The sequence below is a fragment of the Callorhinus ursinus genome, unplaced genomic scaffold (assembly GCF_003265705.2).
Source record: "Callorhinus ursinus isolate GAN/ISIS: 27379988/994484 unplaced genomic scaffold, GSC_fseal_2.0 scaffold3, whole genome shotgun sequence".
NCBI lineage: Eukaryota > Metazoa > Chordata > Mammalia > Carnivora > Otariidae > Callorhinus > Callorhinus ursinus.
Genome location: NW_027397065.1, coordinates 2,224,275 through 2,247,981, shown reverse-complemented (window position 1 = coordinate 2,247,981; position 23,707 = coordinate 2,224,275). Strand labels below are relative to the sequence as shown.

Here is a 23,707-nt window from a genome sequence, read left to right as displayed (position 1 = left end):
ACAGAGAGATAGAAAGCACAGGTAGGCAGAGTGGCAGGGAGAGGGAGAGGGAGAAGTAGGCTCTCCGCTGAGGAGGGAGCCCGATGTGGCGCTCAATCCCAGGACCCTGGGATCATGACTTGAGCCGAAGGCAGACACTTAACCGACTGAGCCCCTAGACATTTCTTTTTTTCTTTTAATTGAGGTTTAATTGACATACATTATATTCATTTCAGGTGTACAACATAATGATTCAATATTTGTATATATTGCAAAATGATCACCACAATAAGTCTTGTTAACATCCATCACTATACATAATTACAAATATTTTTTCTTGTGATGAGAACTTCTAATATTTACTCTCTTAGCAACATTCATATATGCAATATAAATAATTAACTATGGTTGCCATGCTATATGTTACATCCCCATGACTTACTCATTTTATAACTCGACTGAATAGACATTTCTCCAAGAAAATATACAAATGGCCAATAAGCACATGAAAAGTTGCTTAACATCACTAGCCATAGGAGAAATACAAATTAAAACGACAATGAGATATTTTTGGCTGTAATCAAAATCTCAGATAAAAACAAGTGTTGGCGAGGATGTGAAAGAACCAGGACCCTAATATAGTGCTGGTGAGAATTTAAAATGGTGTGGCCACACTGGAAAACAGGCAAGCGGTTCCTCAAAAAGTTAAAAATGGAGTTACCATTTAACCCAGCAATTCTAATCATTACAACACAATGAGTAAACAAATCATTGCTCAAATAAGAATGAAGATATTCTTATGTGAGAAATCAGAGATTTGGGGGAGTCTGGAGAGCACTTTATCTCTTCTTGGCTGGGAGGACTGTCTGTTCTCTGCTGGGGAATCTGCAGCCACAAAAGTTTACCGCCGGGAAATAGGAAAAAGGGCATATCCCATTACTTAACCTTTCCTTATGGTAAAAAGCAGGGTTAAAGAAATACTTGACAAGGTCCTCATGAGGATTAAGTTAAACAATAATACAACCAAACAATAAATAGTTTCCTTCCTTACATTATCTGTGGAGCTACTTCATGGTCAATCTATGGAAATCATTGTACTGAATGAGGATATCATTTTCCAGAGAGGCTGCCAGGGTGCCATGCCTGGTTGCTTTCCTCACTAACTCTTAGCTACACTCTTCAAAACTCCCAAGGTCAGTTTCAGGTCCCTAGCAAGACATGTTAATTTCCAAAGCTTATGTAAGAAGCCACAGCTACAGCTATGATCTATGCTTCTATGAGTTTTACTGAGAATAAATGAAAAGTTTTCAGCATCTTCTAGCACCAAACCAAAGTGAATGGAAGTGAAGAGTTTCTGTAATCCAGAATCAATATTTGAATCATTTGCTGAACCATAGCGAGTAGGAAGCTCTTCTAGCTGACACAGGATGTTTTAACTGAATAAGACCAGTATCACTAATTCTTAGATAACTCCAGCTGGTGAAGTATTTTGTAGATTATATGTTGTAAATCCCATTAAAATTAAAAGTCAATCTGGGGAGGAGCAAGATGGAGGAGGAGTAGGAGACCTAAATTTCGTCTGGTCCCAGGAAACAAGCTAGATAAGGATCAAACCATTCTGAACAACTAGGAATTCAACAGGAGATAGAAGAAAGGAATAGCAGCAACTCTCTGAACAGACAAGCGACCACTTTCTGGAAGGTAGGACGTGCGGAGAAGTGAATCTGAGGTGATATTCGGGAAGATAGACGGCGGGGGACGGGGCCTCCATCAGCTGCTTCTGGCTAGTGATAGAGCAGCAGAGCACAAAATCAGAACTTTTATAAGTCCACTCCGCTGAGGGACATCACTCCAGCTAGGGCTAAACGGGGGTGGAACCCTCATGGGGACAGTGTGGTCTTAGGACCCTCGGGGTCACAGAAAGATGAGGGAGGGGGTGCCTGAGTGCAGCAGAGCTCCCAGGTATTGGAGCAGGGAAGCCGGGTGCAGAGACAGCCGAGGAGTGGGCTCTCATCTCAGGGTTGCCATAAACCATGACCCGTGGTACAGTTGGGCCACTGCTCCTCCAGCAGGGACCCCACAAGCGTCAGATCCATGGAGACTCACCTTCCACCCCCGGGAGGAGCGGCATGGGAGTGCACCACAGGATCTGCTGGGTTTGGAGACTCCACACAGGGTCAGGTGCCAGACACAGAAATGCTCGGTCACAGGCCGGGTGAGCACGGAGTGCGGCCGGAGACCGGGGAGACGGAAGTGATTGACTGCTTTTCTCTGGGGGCTCACTGAGGAGCCTGGGGCCTGAGGTCTCGGCTCCTCTGGGGGGGAGATTGGGAGGCCGCCATTTTCATTCTCGTCCTCCAAAGCTGTACAGAAAGCTTGCAGGGAACAAAAGCTCCCGAGAGCAAACCCGAGCAGATGACTTAGCCCAGACCGGGCGAGGGTGGGGTAATTCCGCCTCCAGCAAAGACAATTGGGAACCATGGCAACAGGCCCCTCCCCCAGAAGATCAGCAAGAACAGCCAGCCAAGACCAAGTTTACTGATCAATGAGAACAGTAGAACTCCAGCACTAGGGGAATACAGCACATAGAATTTATGGCTTTTTCCCCCCTGAATCTTTAGTCTTTCAAAGTTAATTTCTTAATTTTCTTTTTTTTTTTTAATTTTTCTTTTTCTCTTTTTCAACCAACATCTTATCAATCATTTTTTAAAAAATCTTTTTTATTTTTCATTTGTAGAGTCATATTCTATCCCTTCATTGTAGTTAACTTTATTTTTGATATATATAGATAAGTTGTTCTCTCTTTAAAATTTTGGGATACAGTTTCTTCTAACAGACCAAAAGATACGCTAAATCTCTAGTGTATGGCTTTGTTCTAGTCTCCTGCCTGATCACATTCTCTCCCCCCCTTTTTTTTAATTCCTCTTCTTTCTTTTTTCAACCAACTTTTTATCTGATCAATTCCTTTCATAAAATCTTTTATAATTTTCATCTTTACACTCATATTCCATCCCTTCATCTTATTTACCCTTATTATTGTACATATATAAGTTTTTCTTTCTTTAAAATTTTGGGAGGCAGTTTCTTCTAACAGACCAAAATACACCCAAAATCTAGTGTGTGGTCCTGATCTATGCACCAGCCTGATCATATTTGATCACATTCTTTTTTTTTTTTTTATCTTTTTCTTTTTTCTTTCTTTCCCCCGGTTTCAGTCTCTTCTGATTTGTTTAGTGTATATTTTTCTGGGGTCATTGTTACCCTGTTAGCATTTTGTTCTCTCATTCATCTATTCTCTCTGGACAAAATGACAAGATGGAAAAAATCACCTCAAAAAAAAGAACAAGAGTCACTACCGACTGCCAGGGACCTAATCAATACAGACATTAGTAAGATGTCGGAACTAGAGTTCAGAATGACTATTTTAAAGATACTAGCTGGGCTTGAAAAAAGCCTGGAAGATTTTAGAGAAACCCTTTCGGGAGAAATAAAAGAACTAAAATCTAAACAAGTCGAAATCAAAAAGGCTATTAATGGGGTGCAATCAAAAATGGAGGCTCTAACTGCTACGATAAATGAGGCAGAAGAGAGAATTAGTGCTATAGAAGATCAAATGATGGAAAATAAAGAAGATGAGTAAAAGAAAAATAAACAACGGGATCACGAGGGCAGAATTCAAGAGATAAGTGAAACCATAAGACAAAACAATATTAGAATAATTGGGATCCCAGAAGAAGAAGAAAGAGAGAGAGAGGGGCAGAAAGTATATCAGAGCAAATTATAGCAAAGAACTTCCCTAACCTGGGGAAGGAAACAGGCATCAAAATCCAGGAGGCACAGAGAACACCCCTCAAAATCAATAAAAATAGGTCAACACCCCGACATCTAATAGTAAAACTTATGAGACTCAGACAAAGAGAAAATCCTGAAAGCAGCTCGGGGCAAGAGATGTGTACTCTACAATGGTAGAAACATTAGACTGGAAACAGACCTATCCAGAGACCTGGCAGGCCAGAAAGGACTGGCATGATATATTCAGAGCACTAAATGAGAAAAATATGCAGCCAAGAATACTATATCCAGCTAGGCTGTCACTGAAAATAGAAGGAGAGATAAAAAGCTTCCAAGACAAACAAAAACTAAAGGAATTTGCAAACATGAAACCAGCCCTACAAGAAATACTAAAAGGGGTCATCCTCTAAGCAAAGAGAGAGCCTAAAAGTAACACAGACCAGAAAGGAACACAGACAATATATAGTAACAGTCACCTTACAGGCAATACAATGGCACTAAAGTCATATCTTTCAATAGTTACCTAAATGTAAATGGGCTAAATGCCCCAATCAAAAGACACAGGCTATCAGATTGGATAAAAAAACAAGACCCATCAATATGCTGTCTGCAAGAGGCTCATTTTAGACCCAAAGACACCTCCAGATTGAAAGCGAGGGGGTCGAAAATCATTTACCATGCTAATGGAAACCAAAAGAAAGCTGGGGTGGCAATCCTTGTATCAGACAAATTAGATTTGAAACCAAAGACTATAATAAGAGATGAGGAAGGACACTATATCATACTTAAGGGGTCTATCCAACAAGAAGATCTAACAGTTGTGAATATCTGTGCCCTTAACATGGGAGCAGCCAATTATATAAGCCAATTAATAACAAAAGTAAAGAAACACATCGACAACAATACAATGATAGTGGGGGACTTTAACACCCCCCTGACTGAAATGGACAGATCATCTAAGCAAAAGATCAACAAGGAAATAAAGACTTTAAATGACACACTGGACCAAATGGACTTCACAGATATATTCAGAACATCCCATCCCAAAGCAACAGAATACACATTCTTCTCTAGTGCCCATGGAACATTCTCCAGAATTGATCACATCCTAGGTCACAAATCAGGTCTCAACTGGTACCAAAAGACTGGGATCATTCCCTATATATTTTCAGACCACAATGCTTTGAAACTAGAACTCAATCACAAGAGGAAAGTTGGAAAGAACTCAAATACATGGAAGCTAAAGAGCATCCTACTAAAGAATTATTGGGTCAACCAGGAAATTAAAGAAGAATTAACAAAATTCATGAAAACAAATGAAAATGAAAACACAACTGTTCAAAATCTTTGGGATACAGCAAAGGCAGTCCTAAGAGGAAAGTATTTAGCAATACAAGGCTTTCTCAAGACACAAGAAAGGTCTCAAATACACAACCTAAACCTACACCTAAAGGAGCTGGAGAAAGAACAGCAAATAAAGCCTAAACCCAGCAGGAGAAGAGAAATAATAAAGATCAGAGCTGAAATAAATGAAATAGAAACCAAAAGAACAGTAGAACAGATCAATGAAACTAGGAGCTTGTTCTTTGAAAGAATTAATAAGATTGACAAACCCCTGGCCAGACTTAACAAAAAGAAAAGAGAAAGGACCCAAATAAATAAAATCATCAATGAAAGAGGAGAGATCACAACCAACACCAAAGAAATGCAATTATAAGAACATATTAAGAGCAACTATATGCCAGCAAATTAGATGATCTGGAAGAAATGGATGCATTCCTAGAGATGTATAAACTACCAAAACTGACCAGGAAGAAATAGAAAACCTGAACAGACCTATAACCACTAAGGAAATTGAAGCAGTCATCAAAAATCTCCCAACAAACAAAAGCCCAGGGCCAAATGGCTTCCCAGGGGAATTCTACCAAACATTTGAAGAAGAATTAATACCTATTGTTCTGAAACTGTTCCAAAAAATCGAAATGGAAGGAAAACTTCCAAACTCGTTTTATGAGGCCACCATTACCTTGATCCGAAAACTAGACAAAGACCCCATCAAAAAGGACAATTACAGACCAATATCCTTGATGAATATGGATGCAAAAATTCTCACCAAAGTACTAACCAATAGGATCCAACAGTACATTAAAAGGATTATTCACCACAACCAAGTGGGATTTAGCCCTGGGCTGCAAAGTTGGTTCAACATCTGCAAATCAATCAATGTGATCCAATAAATTAATAAAAGAAAGAACAAGAACCATATAATCCTCTCAATAGATGCAGAAAAAGCATTTGACAAAGTACAGCATCCTTTCTTGATCAAAACTCTTCAGAGCATAGGGATAGAGGGTACATACCTCACTATCATAAAAGCCACCTATGAAAAACCCACAGCAAATATCATTCTCAATGGGGAAAAACTGAGAGCTTTCCCCCTAAGGTTAGGAACACAACAGGGATGTCCACTATCACCACTGCTATCCAACATAGTATTAGAAGTCCTAGCCACAGCAATCAGACAACAAAAAGAAATAAAAGGCATCCAAATCGGCAAAGAAGAAGTCAAACTCTCACTCTTTGCAAATGATATGATACTTTATGTGGAAAACCCAAAAGACGCTACCCCAAAACTGCTAGAACTCATACAGGAATTCAGTAAAGTGGCAGGATATAAAATCAATGCACAGAAATCAGTGGCATTTCTATACACCAACAACAAGACAGAAGAAAGAGAAATTAAGGAGTCAATCTCATTTACAATTGCACCCAAAACCATAAGATACCTAGGAATAAATCTAACCAAAGAGGCAAAGAATCTGTACTCGGAAAACTATAAAATACTCATGAAAGAAATTGAGGAAGACACAAAGAAATGGAAAAATGTTCCAGGCTCATGGATTAGAAGAATAAATATTGTGAAGATGTCAATGCTACCTAGAGCAATCCACACATTTAAAGCAATCCCTATCAAAATGCCATCACCTTTTTTCAAAGAAATAGAACAAATAATCCTAAAATTTGTATGGAACCAGAAAAGACCCCGAATAGCCAGAGGAATGTTGAAAAAGAAAAGCAAAGCTGGTGGCATCAAAATCCAGACTTCAAGCTCTATTACAAAGCTGTAATCATCAAGACAGTATGGTACTGGCACAAAAACAGACACATAGATCAATGGAACAGAATTGAGAGCCCAGAAATGGACCTTCCACTCTATGGTCAACTAATCATTGACAAAGCAGGAAAGAATGTCCAATGGAAAAAAGTCTCTTCAACAAATGGTGTTGGGAAAATTGGACAGCCACATGCAGCAGAATGAAACTGGACCATTTCCTGACACCACACACAAAAATAGACTCCAAATGGTTGAAAGACCTAAATGTGAGACAGGAGTCCAACAAAATCCTAAAGGAGAACACAGGCAGCAACCTCTTCGACCTCAGCCACAGGAGCTTCTTCCTAGAAACATCGCCAAAGGCAAGAGAAGCAAGGGCAAAAATGAACTAATGGGACTTCATCAAGATAAAACGCTTTTGCACAGCAAAGGAAACAGTCAACAAAACCAAAAGACAACCGAAAGAATGGGAGAAGATATTTGCAAATGACTTATCAGATAAAGGGCTATTATCCAAAATCTTTAAAGAACTTATCAAACTCAACACCCAAAGTACAAATGATCCAATGAGGAAATGGGCAGAAGACATGAACAGACATTTTTTCCAAATAAGACACCCAAATGGCCAACAGACACATGAAAAAGTGCTCAACATCACTCAGTATCAGGGAAATCCAAATCAAAACTTCAGTGAGATACCACCTCACACCAGTCAGAATGGCTAAAATTAACAAGTCAGGAAACGACAGATGTTGGCGAGGATGCGGAGAAAGGGGAACCCTCCTACACTGTTGGTGGGAATGCAAGCTGGTGCAGCCACTCTGGAAAACACTATGGAGGTTCCTCAAAAATTGAAAATAGAGCTACCCTACGACCCAGCAATTGCACTACTGGGCATGTACCCCAAAGATACAAATATAGTGATCCAAAGGGTTAGTGCACCCCGATGTTTATAGCAGCAATGTCCACAATAGCCAAACTATGGAAAGAGCCAAGATGTCCATTGACAGATGAATGGATAAAGAAGACGTGGTATATATGTGTGTGTGTGTGTACACACACACACACACACACACACACACACACACACACACTCAATGGAATATTATGCAGCCATCAAAAGGAATGAAATCTTGCCATTTGCAACGACGTGGATGGAACTGGAGGGTATCATACTGAGCGAGATAAGTCAATCAGAGAAAGACATGTATCATATGATCTCACTGATAGGAGGAATTCTTAATCTCAGGAAACAAACTGAGAGTTGCTGGAGTGGGGGTGGGGTGGGAGGGATGGGTGGCCGGGTTATAGACATTGGGGAGGGTATGTGCTATGGTGAGCACTGTGAATTGTGTAAGACTGTTGAATCACAGACCTGTACCTCTGAAACCAGTAATACATTATATGTTAAAAAAAAGAAGATAGTAGGAAGGGAAAAATGAAGGGGGGGAGTTCGGAGGGGGAGACAATCCATGAGAGACTATGGACTCTGAGAAACAAACTGAGGGTTCTAGAGGGGAGGGGGTGGGAGGATGGGTTAGCCTTGTGATGGGTATTAAAGAGGGCACGTTCTGTGTGGAGCACTGGGTGTTATACGCAAACAATGAATCATGGAGCACTACATTAAAAACTAATGATGTAATGTATGGTGATTAACATAACATAATAAAATAAAAAAAAGAAAGAAAATTAAAAGTCAATCTGACAATCTATTGCAGGAAATCACACAATTTCCTGATCTGATATCAGATTTCTGTCCAATCAAAGCCTCCAAAAAAGCCTGAACCTTTAAGCCCTGCTTAAGATCTGTTTAATGACATTCGGGCCTTCACCTAAATTTTTAGCTTTGCATATCTAAAGGAGATCATAGGATAACAAAAAGGAAAGGCTATTTTTTGGTTCTAGGCCAGACACAAGGATGGCATAGAAGTATTACACAGTTATGAAGGTGATAGAACTATCTTGGATTTTGACATGAGGAAGCAGTATAAAAATTAACTGCTAAAGTGTGAATAGGGACAAAGGAACTAATCCCAGAGAGGATGATTGGCTAGGGTGGCAAGAAAGGGCAATTACTGTGAGAAGCTGGAAAAGAGAAAAAAGTATCTCTGGGAAGGAATTCTTTCTAAGAGACACCATGGAGAAGAGTGAGAGGAGCAATTCAAAGAGAAAAATTAGTATCATGGTGATCAAATAAAGATGAAAAAAATAGGTTCTTAGTAAATTTGGTGAAGAAAGTGAAGCATTTTTTTTCAAATATTATAGAAATGGAAGGGTAGTGGTAATTGTATTCCAAAAGAGACAAAGTCTGAAAAAAATAATGCAATTCCCACCAAGTATTTCTTGAATAACTATTATGTTTGTATTAATGGAATAGGTCCTTCATTGAGATTGAGAGAGGTTGAGAAGATGTTTATGGCCTTATCTCTACAGGCAGTTACAGAAGTTTTGCAAAACAAAACTAACATCAAATTTTGTATTCGGTGACTATAAAGCAACGAAAGGACAATTAAACACCAAACCTGTGGAACTAACTCTATGAGAAGAGGGAGTTCAGACTAAGGAAATCACGTGATCTGGAAGAGCCAAAGATGGGCTCTCGGAAGCAGTAAGTTTTCAGGCACAGGGAAGAACAGAGTGTTGGAAAGCTGAGGGCTGTATGTTCTCTGAGATGACCAAAGCAGAACTGCAGGTGGGAGCAAACACAGGGTCTGTGGAGGGCTGGTGCACATGTCATGTTGGAAAGAGGGAAACAAGGTTGAATTGGTTACCCTCTAGCCAGGTTTGGGGGACTTCAAAGATCATGCAGAGTTATGATTGAGGAGGAAGACAACAGAAAATTCACCACGGAATTTTGAGTAGGAGAAGAACGTGGACACAGTGTTCAAGCTCTTTGATGGTTGTAAAACAGGCCCCTTGAAGGTCTGTTAAAGGCATAGGGATTATCGGTGAGAATCAAAACCAGAGATGAGACAGAAATGCTTCACAAACTAGAAACATGGGTATGGAAATCAGAAGAGAATTCAGGGCTAAACATGCAAAACTAGAAATTAACATTTCCATTTTCACTTATTTGTTATTTTGGTGTACTTTCATGCCCCATTCATCCTACAAGGCATTTGATGTACAGTTTACCTACAAGAACAAGTATGACATTATACAAACTAATAAGGAAATTGGAGCAATGAAAATTTGGGAAGCAAGTAGAAGAGCGATTAAGCCTGGAGAGGGGTGAAGTTATCCAAGGGGTAAGTGCAAAGCAAGGTGAGTAGAGTGGGCACTTTTAGTTTGGAGGTGAATTCAGTAATTCACACATTTATGTGACTCCATCTATGGAGCATGGACACAGTGGAGATATACATGGTTCCTTCCCTCCCAGAAGCCACAGTCTTATGGGAGAGACAGAGACAAAGCAATATTTGGGGGTGGTTAGTCATATATTCAAGGTTTAGAGATGTAAAGGTGAGAAAAATCCACTAGGACTTAAGAAGAGGATATGAGATGAAGGAGACAGCCCATAGTACAGACACATCCAAGTCCTGAGAACCTTATGTGAAAGCCAGGAAATCAGAATAGTAGGGTAGTAGTTATTCCAGGAGAAGTAATAGCCAAAGGGTAGGGTTATATAGAAAATATAGGCCACAGAAGGATGAGATGTAAGTCCCCAAGGTTGCCTATAGCTGAGGGACAAGAGGCTCCTAGATCGATCATTCATCAGGTCTAGGGATGAGACTGGAAGTATTGACTCACTTGCAAGGAAACTAAGCAGGTCACCCGTGAAAATGAAAGCAGACTGACCTCACCTACCACTATTCTTTCCAACATTCTCTTATCTTTCTTATTTAGGATAGTTTTTTGTTCGTTTGTTTTTGTTTTGTTTTATTTTGTTTTGCTATGACACACATACTTCCTATCAAGCGGCCAGTTTTCAGCACAGAATGCATTAATTCACAAAGCACTCTCAGAATTATTTAAATCTCCCACTAGCATGACCTCCTCTGAGGAATCAGATACCAGATTGATTCCTGAACACTGTTAGTCAAGAATAGAATATTCTAATCAGAGAATAAACTTATTTTAAACTATTTAGGAGGGATAACACAGGAATTCTAGTTTTGCCACTGTATTAATTTTAATTCTTAGTAATATTCAAGCAATTTACCTTATTTAAAATGCCTTGACATGAAAGTCATCCTTCTTCATAAAATGAGCCATTTCCAATTCTTTTCTATACACTTCAAAGTACCAGGACTCAGACTTTGACAGAACATTGCACTCAGAACATCTCAGAAAAATTCTAGTTTTAAGATCATTCCAGAGAAGAAATTTTACAGTCTGTCAGGATTATTTCTACATTTTGCAGTATTATCAGAAAATTTTTCCTTATATTGAACCTAATTCACAGAGTTGCAATTTTAAGTCATTTATTCTTTTTATGAATTCAGTGGAAATAAAGAACCTTTCATATATCCATAAGCTATTATTTATTGAACACTTACTTTGAGACACGCACTGTGATAAAAGCTTTACACATTAACTCGCTTCATCTTCATACCCTGATTAAAAAGTAAGTATTCTAATTGTCTCTATGTCAGAGAAGAAGAAACTGAAACAGAGGTAAAGCCTTGTTTAGGATCTCACAACTAGTAAGTGACAGAGCTGGGATTCAGTTGAGGTCCTTCCTGTTCCTAATTATAGGGACCTTAACTACCGCCCCAGACTTCTCTCTCAGCATTGTCTTTACCACTCCTAAATAACGCCAGTCCTTTACTCAATTTTCCGAACTGTATGATCAACTCAACTCTATTCTAAATGCTCTCAAAGTTCTCCAAACCTATGTTTCCAGGAAACCCAAATTAAACTTCCTACTAAGGAAACCTCTCAATGTTTTCCAAAGCTACCTCACCAGGAAGCACAGATTAAACTTTCTAATAAGGATTATTTTGTGATTATCTTAATTTCTAGATTTCCTACTTTAGAATCTTAATTCCCTTAATTTCTTGGTAATAGTGCTCTGTTACCGAATCATGGCTAATAAGCCACCACAGTGTCTAGACCATTTCCAAAAATACAGGCTAATACTGGAATTCTGGCTTGTGGATATAGCTAATATAATTGCTATTTTACATTTACTAGGTTATTTTTAAAAATAGAATTGAATATTATATTAGTATGTATAACTGTGCTATAATCACCATCTTAGAATAAGAACCAGATTAGTTTTTTTTCTCCCCTAAACTAGCTGGATTTAACAGAGTATAATTATTTGAATTTTATAAAGAAATACATACATCAAAATGAATATGACATTATAAAACAAGAATGAAGAAAAAAAAGAGGGTTGACATTCTGTCAACTAAATACCTTTCATTTTAAATGACTAAATTAAAACAAAATTAATTACCTTTTTAAACTATGCTTCATTTTATACTTAATTGACTTTTTCATTAGGCCACCTGGAATAATTTGGCTTCTGATCTAAAGTTATTGCACCTTAGTTCATAACTGGATATTTTTTCCATCACATGCATTCTGACTGCATCAACATCTCTACTTTTTTACTGACGCTCACACACACACTTGGCTGTCAAAAATACAATAAAATATAGGTGGCAATTATGATAGCCATAATATAGTAAAAAAATCTCTCTTATGAGGAATTTTGGCTTACTTTCAAATAATCTGTCATCGATGTGGCAATTGAAACATCAGATGTAACTTTATATAGTCAACTTTCCACAAGAGTTTTTATCAATTCAAAGTTCAGCCAATGACCTCTACTTCAAAGAGAGGCGTACACTTCAGTAAAGGAAGGAGAGAGACTTTACAAGAGTGATCTTCTGATCTTCCTCACTCATCGCCAGTCGGAAAGGCCTCTCTAACCTCCCCCACCACACCAGTCCAATTTCAGGTCAAGAGAGAAAAGATCAGTGTCCAGAGATTTGCAAATTATTCCAAGGGACAACAAACATGGAAGAAAAAATTTCCAGAACACTGTCACTGTAACCATACTGAATATCCTTCAGAACTGTTAAATTCCTTCTATAAAACAATGAAAAACCCTGTTACTCTGCTCACAGAAATTTCAGTCAGTGTTTGAATTAGTAGTTATACTGATTCTTCTGCCTTTCTCTTTCAACTTTTATATGCCCAAACAAAAACATTCAAATTCTGTGTATATATACATATATTTTATATTCAAAATTCAATATATATATATATCACATATATATCATAGGTTGGATTTTGTATGTTTTCCCTTCGTCCCTATGCAAAAATGGAAAGGGTTAGTATCTGAAGTTCTACTTTAGAAAATACATTTACCAGTTTAAAGGTCAGTTATAATAAGAATGTTAAGATGCTAGCGAACCCCACTTAAGCAGCCTTCTGGTAAGCCGGGCTTCTTATTCAAATTTGGTCAGGGCATTAGGAAAATATAAGCTGCTTAGTTTGTAGCTTTCAGCCTCTGAGGTGGTTTATTCAATTCACAGAATCACAGAATTTTAATGTTGGAAGGGACCGTGGAAATTATCTAGTCCAACCTCTTTATTTTACGCATAAGAAAATTGAGATTATCCTTTCTATATGCACCCAGCCAAAATTAAAAGTGTAACTCAATTCAAAACTCCCCCTTATATATTTAGACTTTAAGCTGCTTGTTAATACAAAGGAGACTCCATTTCAAAAGTCACAGAAACTTCTGTTCCATGTGTCTATAATAAAACTGTACTATGCCCCTTGGATGCCACTACTGAACTCATACTTGTCTTTAAGAACCTCTAACTCAAACCAAGTGAGAGTTGATTGTGCCAAAATCAATCAGGCTCTAAGCATCTTAAAAGCAAGGCCTCTATCCTCCCTGGCTTCATATCCCTAACAACTAGCAGAGCACCCAGCATACGGTTGGTGGTTTCTTTAATGAATGAGCAATTGCCCTGAATATTAGTGCAGCAAAGTTAACAGGAAAAGAAGTAAAACCTGACAATACCTCCTGGGCTAGTTTCAGCTATTTAGTTGGGCTTTGGGGTGTTTATCAGCACTTGCATTCACAGTGGTTTGTCATCACAGGACTTTACCTGACGTTCTCACAAGAATAGGTACCACCCGTACAGGTTTCTATTCTTAAGGCTCTAAAAGTGTATTGGAAACAGTCCAACAGCAGCATGCCTGAAAGAAAACCTGCCATTAACTGAAGACATTTCTAACCTGCCTAACCATTTGCACACTCCTCCTTCTCTTTCCACTTTAATTTAAGCTTATTTCACCACAATCATACGGTCATTTAAACTAAATGCTGCTGCTTGGAATCCAAACAAGTATGAAAACTTGCTCTAGTCCTACGTGCTCCCAGTCTGTCTTCAATTTCCTGAGTTCGAAGGAAGCATTAGAAGTGTAAACATCGTACCATCCAGGTGGTCCACGTAGCAGTACACGTCATAAGTTTCATGAGGCGAACGGAATCCATAGGTCCTGACTCCTTCCTTCCCCATCATATCTCCATAACAGCCTACTCGGGGAGCCCGGATGGGGTACCTGGGGAAATAAAGGACTAGTAAGTAGCACTTGATTCTTCCTCTCAGATGAATGAATTACAGCCTGAGGCCCCCAAACCTCTCACCGTACGGTCTGATCAGACAGCCAGCCTGCGTCACACTGCTCAAATCCATCTTCATAGGCGGCATAGAGCTGCTCTGGGGTTGCTACGACTGCTCCAATATCCAAACAAGCCTTCTGTGCCGCCTCAAAATTCAGAGTATACCTGCTGGTCGCCGCTCTGTAGTGAAACACAACCCCTGCCAAGAGAGCAACAAGCAATCACAGGCAGGTTCAAACACCCCCCATACTTTGCAAAGTGTTTTACTGGAGCAATACATCAAATTCATTGCTCACATGTTAATGACACTATGGTGATCCTTTATTTTCACTTGGTGTAGCACCACACAAAATTATGTGAGGAGCCCCAGAAATGCCATTCACTCAGGTGTCCTATTCTGCTCCATTAGGAAGTTTCCTAGCCAGGAATTTTCTATTCTCATGAAAACAATCTAAGAAAAAGATTTAAGCCACTAAATCCCAAGCGGTGGAGAATTGTTCTAATTACAGGTAGTCTTCACACTATCATGGGGAGACTGGACAACTAAAGGGAGTTGGTGCTGCAGGAGATACAAAGAGTTAAGGGGGTCACAGGATCAATTTGCCCTACTTCATGATTTTACCCTGGGCCAACTCAACAGAAGCCCGTGGAACATTCACTAACACCACTTCCTCCAAACATAAAACATTTGAGATATTTACTTCCAGAAATAATGTACTAAGATGGCAAAGACAATGGACTGTGTATGAGTGAGAGCTTGTTCCAGTTCCTAATTTGTTCCTTAGCCATATATTGAGTTAATCTCCCCCACCATAAAGTATAACGGATATTGCTTACGTTAATGGATATCAAAGTCAAATTATGTAAAGGCTTTAAAAATGTTGGATAGGCTACGAAACACTACCCAATGTTTATCGTATTCACCATCTGACTAGCATAACTGAGGGTTTCCACTAAGACAGATAAAATGTACAATTTTTATCCCAAAGAAGGCCTGAAGTAAAGTTCCTAAGACTCCTCCGAGTTGAGGCTAGGCATTTCAGTACTTGCTTCAAATTCCACTTTGCTGTATGTTAGGAGTTGCATAATCTAGTGGTTCTTGAGTGGTGCTCCAGGGCTCAAGGAATTGTCAAAGGGCTGACAGAAGAGCAGCTGGGGGGTGAGGGGGGTGGAGCTTTGGTCCTCTCCCCGCACTTCAACAGGAGCATCTTTATTTTTAACTGGAGTAAATATGGTGACTCATTTCTACAAGACTGCAAAGTGAGTCACCGTAAGTACCTGGGAAGTCACTGGAAAATAGAAATTGGGGCAACTGGGTTTTATGGATGAGAATTTATTAAGAGTTGCATTGCCAGGGTGCCTGGGTGGCTCAGTCAGTTGAGTGTCTGACTCTTGATTTCAGCTCAGGTCATGATCTCAGGGTTGTGAGATTGAGTCTGGTGCCAGGTTCCACGCTCAGTGCAAGTCTGCCTGGGATTCTCTCCTTCTCCCACGGTCCCTCACCCCACTCACACTCTCAGTCTCACGCAAATAAATAAATAAATAAATAAATAAATAAATAAATCTTTTTTTTTCCTGAAAAGGTCATATTGCCTAAGACCACTTTTTTTTGTTATGCAGAATGAACTTTGGTTTCCAAGATACCTTCCACTCTCTTTTTATTCCTAGTAATTCCCTGGGGTTGACAACAGTCTATATCCCACAGCCTGACTTAAGAGACTGTCTTCCACATGCCCATCCTTAGATTGTCTCCTTCTCCCGAGACAGGTATGTGGCAATAAAATAACTACAGGGCGACAAACTAGCCATGTCATAGATAAGCACCTCTGATAAGTGTCAACTAAAAAAGACCTGCACAGTCACCGAGTAGAGGTACTGACAATTAACATTCGTTTTCCCATTTCTGATATTGCAACGAAAAATTCATCAGGTGCCTTTCAGAAAATTTGTACCTCTATAGAACTACAATAAAATTGCCAGGAAGTATGTATTGTGCTATCTGGTAAGTATGAGATAGTTTATTATAATGATCTCTAAGGCTTAAGCAAGAATTCAAACGGTTTTAAATTAGTCTTATGTTGATCAAAGCTTCAAATAGTCCTCCTGGTAATTAAAAATCTTCCATGTGCACTGAAGACTGGCAGTAAGGGGGCACAAAGGGGCCTCTAAGAGCAGGGCAGGGCATATCAGTCGGTATAAGTATCTGCAATTGTTGGGATAATTTGAAGACCTCATGGGGCTAAGGAGATTAAGTGGAGGATTTTCATTGTTTAAGAGGGGCAAGGGGCAAATCCATTGCTAATTCTTTAATGATGAAAATAGTAAGAAATTGTTAAACTCCTTTTGGGATTTTAAAAACATATATATAAATTTATACATAGTGTGTATCTACCACTACTATATATATTTATAATTTATTAATAATCTATATGTTTATACAAGATATAAATATAATACACACAAACATACAAACACACACACAAAGAGAAATAGAAAAATATCACTAGAGCAAAACAGTCCTAGGCTAACTAAAATAAATAATAAAAAGGTTAAAAGAATGAAGAGCCCAGGATATTTAGTGGATGCCTGGACAATATAAAAATAGATTGGTAGGAGAAAGAAACAGAATCTGAATATAAAAGGATGTACAGAAAATTAATTCATTGCATCTGAAATTCAAAGTACTTCCTTTTGGCTACACAAGAAAGTTTTAATAAAACCCTTTGTATATATTTCTGAAAGGTAAATATTTTATAGGGAAATGGAGGGATGGAAGAAAAATCTGTTCCATCATGTTTGGGTATTAGAATTTTGCTTAATAACTTGCCAAAATATTCTGTTTCCAAGAGCTATGGTATTATGTGTGTACCCAATTAAAGCAATTTTTCTTTGCTTTGTCTCCTAACTTAAATTCAAATGACATATAAACCACCACAGAAAAGGGGCTAAAATGAAAATGCCTCATTGCAAGACTTAATGTATAACAGTTAGCGTATTAAAAAATTCACTGAGTTTTATTTTGATGCAGTTCAAATGTTTATTAAGTCTGGTCTTTCTAAGGCACTGTGAAAGGTATCATGATACTTATTAAGTGCTTCATTTCTTCAATGTAAGATGGAATTTATATTTCTTAAAAACAAACTCAAAGGTTTTAATAATCATGGTAGGACAGCGAGAGAAAAGGAGAAAAGGTAGCATGTAAGTATGTGTGTGTGTGTATATGTGCATACACACATATTGTAAAAATTAAACTGTAGATCAGTCTTTATGGTCCTAAAAAGTATCATTGATAGGTCTCAATAATGAAGTAATAATTCTTGAACTATTTATCATGTCTTGAGGTATTCATCATTTCCGCGATACTGCACTTGCTCTTGACTGTACTGAGTCAGGGAAGTTGCTGTGCAAAAAGTCACCTTCCTTGACCCTTGAAGAAATAACAGCTCATTTTTGGTGAAAGGCATGAACTGTTGAAATGACTGATATTTCTTGCATTTGCCCAAACCCTGAACTACAGTTACTTTGGGTACTGTTTCACAACACTTCTGAACCAGGTATCATGTTACACTACTGTCTTCCAGACTCAGAAAGCCTTACCATCCACCGCCAACGACACTGTGTCTTGTGTGTCTTCAATCCCATACATGACGTCGCAGCGGTAGAGACCCGCGTCACTGGCACGCAGTTTGACCATGGTGAGTGAGGCATCACCCACGACCTCGGAATGTGTGGGCACGGACACTCTTCCTTGATAGCCTTGACCAATCTTGATATTCCCATTTTGGGCTACAAGAACCGTAGTCTCCTTCAGATCTTTTCCATTCTTGTCCAGTTCAATCTTAGACCATTTGATTCTGAGAAATTCGCTGGAGGTGTAACTGGGTGGTAAGGTAGGCAGGGTTGAAAAATGACAAGGTAGGTTGACTTTTCCAGAGAGGGAGCCCTTAACAGGTGGGCTTTCTTCCACTTGGACTAGAAGAAAGAGAAAATACCAAATTAACAGTCCTAGAAAACTCAACTGAGTCTATTAAATAAGTGAAGGGATAAGAAACCGTTGCCTTGGTTTGGTTACATCTTCAATATGTGAGATAATTAGAATGATTTTATATATAAAAAATAGTATACAATTTTAATAATGTTTTGCAACAAAGATAGGAATTCATAATGCTCATTTTTATGTACTAAAAATATGGCATTTATTTTGAAGTATTTGTAACTTAGGGTTCAACAGGAACAAAATAGGTGATAGAATAAGGCATGTATAGGAAGGCAGAGACTAGAAACAGTAATGCAAGTTTCAAAGACTGGACTGATGTTAGGAAGAGCAGTTGAAAGGCAAATTTATATCTACAGGTCAGAAGAGGAAAAACATTTAAGATAACTGCCATATTACCTTAGAGGAAATGAAAATAAAATGCAAAGAGGAAGTGAAAATTTTAAAAAATGTACTTCAGTAGACTGGAGTGAGAGGAAGTTTAACACTTGAAGGACCCTCATTTTGTTCAGTGTTCGAACCAAAGGCTTTCATCATAATGACAAATCCAGCTGCAATCACTTTGCAGTGAAACATTACCTCTCAATTGTATCCTGGGGGGAAATTTTGGTCTGTTCATCTAACCCACCTAAAGTATTAATCTGCATAATGTCTTTCTGTTTAAGCCCTTAAACTTTTAATAAGAAAGAATACCTTGACTGCAATTTAACACTATCACATACAAAAAAAAAAAAAAAAAAAAACCTCAAAAAACTGTTCTTTTACTCTTACAGGGATTCATACCCCTTTCTTTCTTCCCCGCCATCTTCCAGTTCCTACAAATTGGCTAGGCAATGTGTTGGCAATAACAATAGAAATTATGTCAATACACAAGCAGTCCTACTTCATGAAAATATGATGAACAAGTTAACAGTAGCCTCCAGATGGAGTGAAATAATATTTCTTAATTAACAAAATGACGTGTGTCTAACACCTAGTGTGTGTTAGTAGTCAAGGTATTGGTAACATACATCTCAATATAAACATGCATCAGAAATGATACGGCTGTCAACACAGCACTAAGGATTCAGTTGGGGATAAGTCATTTTGAAAACTGCAGGAAGATAAGGAGATACTATGGACTTTAAGAAAAAAATACTCTCGGGGCGCATGGGTGACTCAGTCGTTAAGCATCTGCCTTCAGCTCAGGTCACGATCCCAGGGCCCTGGGATGGAGCCCCACATCGGGCTCCCTGCTCGGCAGGAAGCCTGCTTCTCCCTCTCCCACTCCCCCTGCTTGTGTTCCTTCTCTCACTGTGTCTCTCTCTGTCAAATAAATAAATAAAATCTTAAAAAAAAAAAAGAAAGAAAAGAAAAGAAAAAAATACTCTCTACTATTAAAGACTGAAATTCAACTTCAAGATGACTGGCCTATAAAACATTTTATATGATACAAATAAATCTAAAATAACCAATACAGTATTATATTTACAGTATTTGATAGAAATCACTCACATATTTCTAATTTATAATGGTCATTGTTGTCATGCATTTCTTTGTTATCTTACTAATCTATATATAACTTGTCCCAAAACAGGATTTAAGGCACTTAACAAAATTAAATAAAAATAAAATATACTACTAACTGCACTAAGTTAGTCTTTAAGATTTTACTAAGATCATTATCATCTTGGAATATAGTATCAAGGGGACAATTCCATTCTATTAAATCCTTGGCTGACAAATTATCTCACTTAAAGCGAACCCTCAGAGTGAAACTAGTCCAATCACTTTCTACGGATGCTCCACTGAGAGGCAGTGACATTCAAGCTCCCAGCTGGCTGGTTACAGACCTGGGTGGTGAGAAGGAAAAGTCTCCTCACAACTAATCAAGGGATATTTCAGCTTTGGTATTTATTGGGTTTTTCCATTGTCCCTAAATTAGTTTTAGTTCCTTTGCAGAGTCTAGACCCATCCTATTTCTTTAATTGCTGTCTGCATTGGCAACTCTTAGTAATTTCATGATCTTTTAAATAAATCTATAAAGTCCACAGGGGACTCCCTACCTGATTCATAATCCTTTAATTTGGGCCCTATTAGGGAGATGATGATGACACAAAGATTTTTTTTTTGCCAAGAATAGGGGTTCTGAGAAGAGAAGGGGTGAGAATTCTATGATCTAAAAATCTCCTAATTTACATTTATCATATATTCTAGGAAATCCCATCTTCCTTCCTGAAGAATTATTTAGATGATTAACTTCACCACAAATAAAGTATTGCTCTTTTAATGGAGAATAAACAGCTTTACCATCAACCTCAATTATGATATAAATTATGAGATTCTTTATCATTTCCCTAAAAAATGAATTTAAGATAAATGATGTTCAACTCTGTAATATTTATTACTAAATTATAATTCTTTTCACAATTTTAGATGTGTAGAGGCAGATATGAGAGTCAGTCAAATCTATCCAGTTGGGTGGTTTTTGAAACTCAGAGCATTGCTCAATAACTGTGCTGTTATGAAAAAATATATTGGAACAAAATGATGTCAAAAGGCAAATTTCCCAAGGGTTATTTATTGTTCTAGATGTTTATAGATAACAAGAAAATTTAAAAGCTTCAGTTGGATATAAATACATATGCATATAGAATCCAGTCTTAACAACAGGATTAACAAGAAGCTGTGTGGTGAAGTCTTTTGTGTATAAAATCTTGAGTCTTAATGCACTGGGTCACAAGAACTAAGTTCACTGAATCTAAATATTATAAGGAAGAAATTTAGTAGTTCAGAAGATTATGTTTATAGACCACGCATGTTTTTAAAAAATGCTACCTGCAAGAACTTGTCTGAAATTGTGAACAATGCAAGTAATAAAAATGAATGTTAATAAAAAGTTCACTGTTCCCATCAGACGGTTTGTGGTCCAAATGAGTATACTGAGGGAGAAATCTCTGAATAATGAATGATCATTTACCCTTCATTCTTTGTCAGTAAATTCCGTGGAGAAGAATGACGTAAATTCCAACTACACAATTTGACCAAACACATACACACACACACACACACACACACACACACACACACACATACACACCTTGGCCAAATAAATGTCAGATTGAGAATATGGGAATTTATTACTCTCTCAGGTGATAAATATCACTCTCTTGTTCATTCATTTACTCATAACTGTGCATGACTCATTTACTGATATTAGAGGAATATCCAAACAACCAAGTCAACACTAGATAATCAATATAATAAGTATTGTTACAGCACAGACCTCTTCATGCATTAAAATAAAGCCAATAACCAGGAGACAAGGTATTCATTAATACTAGTTATTGATCTTTTGAGTGCCTAGGAGTAAGCAGAGAAAAGCTTAAGATGAAAATACTTGTGTTGACTCATAGCAAGTTACTGCAGTGTATCCTACTATGAACTTGGCAACTCTGTTTTATGTGGATCTTATGTTTTCAACTCTTGCCCCTCATATGAAAAAATTAAATTCTTCTGAAATCAGCCCCCAACTAATTACATCTCTTAATCATGATCACATATGTACAAAGAACTTGATTCTTGGCCTAAAGTATAATACAGTGGTTAAGAGCATGGACTATGGAGCTGACTGCCCAGGTTCAACTCCAGGCTCCATAACTAAATGGCTATATAATCTTCTACATTAGCTATGCCTCCAAAGCTTTTGATAATACAGTTTCCTCATCTGCCAAATGGGGAGAATAGAAGCATCTGTCTCACTGGAAAGTTAAGATTCAATACATTTACTATGTAAAATACTCAGAAGAAGGCCTGACATGTAGAAATCATTCAATATTGCTAGCTATAATTATTATTATTTTAAAAAACCGTCAAGGGGCTATATCATAAGTGTTTTGGGCTTTTTCCCCATTGTTTGTGTGAGTTCTTTCTTTGTTTTAAGCAGAAAGTCTAAACTCTGTTTTAAGTGCCCTCAAGGTTCTCCCCCTCTTTTCTCTATTATTCCTCTTCTGTTACTACCCATATAAACCAACTCCATTTTCCATATTTCCTTTCTGTGTTCTCCCTTGTCACTGAATGCTATTATCCTTCCCTGTCTGTGACCTTCCCCTTTACTTCCTGAAGACACTGAAGAAGACAGCGCCTGGGCTGTCTGGGAATATGAAAGTCTATGTGTGGAACTGCAAATTAGTTCAGAGAGTCTGAAGCATAGAGTAAGTGTGAGAAAAAAGTGGAAGCTGAGTCTGGAGAGGAGCAGATCACTGAAACTCAGGGCAGTATCTTCCCTCATGGACTATGGTCCAGGAATTTGGATTTATAGAACCTTCATTAGGTGAATATATAATTTAAAACTGAGAAAAACAGTGCATGTGTACTTACCCAGTTACTTTGAGGGAGAGAGAGAGAGGGAGAGGGAGAGGGGGGGGGGGAGGGGGGGGGGGGGGAGGGGGGGGGGGAGAGGAGAGGAGGGGTGAAAAGAGAAATATAGATGTGGGTAGAAATTTGGCTGTCAGCCTGCTCTTTGTCTTTTTGACACTTCTCGAATTCTAGCCTCCTGAGGGTTTGATAGGCTTTCTTTTCTTTATAGGAAAGTCTTTGAGTATATTGAAGAAGACAGATTTTTAAAAATATGTCCAATGCCATATATGAGCCTTTTTGCAGTCTGAAAGTAATCTGGGAATTTACTGAAAATCCATTCGCTTCTTTAGCATTCTGTTCATCATTTCATTTTGATTGATTTAAAACCATTTATTAAATAAGAAATAATATTTTAGCTGAAAGTGTTCGGCACTATAAATCACTAAATAGATCAAAATTAATTCTTTATTCTAGTGGCCCCATATTGCCATTCTATGCCCTAGTACTTACATTTTTCTTTCACTAAGCACCAAAGAAATTGTTACCATACTCACCTTTATGTAGTGCATGGGTTGCTATTAAGGTAGAGCACATCCATAAGATGCTCTTTATATTTATCAACATCTTGTTCTAGAAATGAAGAAAAACACAAAGAAAATCATAAGCATTCAGGTTTGTGGTGGGCCATAAATCACATGCTATTTGTGCAGTGTATGTAATAAGAGTACAAGGAGCAGCTCCTCTTAGATTGTAAAAACAAGATAGAACCTGTAATAGGAAAAGTCATCCCAACACTTTAATTATTAGTTTGACTCTCACCCAATGCAGTTGTTACCAAAATAATCCCAGAACCTGCTTTGGGAACATACAACAATATGGATGTGAGGGACAACCA

General features: G+C 38.1%; 1 protein-coding gene across 2 annotated transcripts in view; it reads right to left on the bottom strand.

Moving 5' to 3' along the window:
• VCAN (versican) overlaps nt 1–23,707 on the bottom strand; it is a 113,266-nt gene that overhangs the window by 78,482 nt on the left and 11,077 nt on the right. For both annotated transcript variants that reach the window (XM_025866736.2, XM_025866737.2), the window contains exons 2-5: nt 23,367–23,442; nt 18,078–18,452; nt 14,505–14,679; nt 14,292–14,419 (exon numbers count right to left, since the gene is read on the bottom strand). In XM_025866736.2, coding sequence (XP_025722521.1) covers nt 14,292–14,419; nt 14,505–14,679; nt 18,078–18,452; nt 23,367–23,436 — 748 coding nt within the window. In that variant the 5' untranslated portion in view covers nt 23,437–23,442. The remainder of the gene's footprint in view (nt 1–14,291; nt 14,420–14,504; nt 14,680–18,077; nt 18,453–23,366; nt 23,443–23,707) is intronic.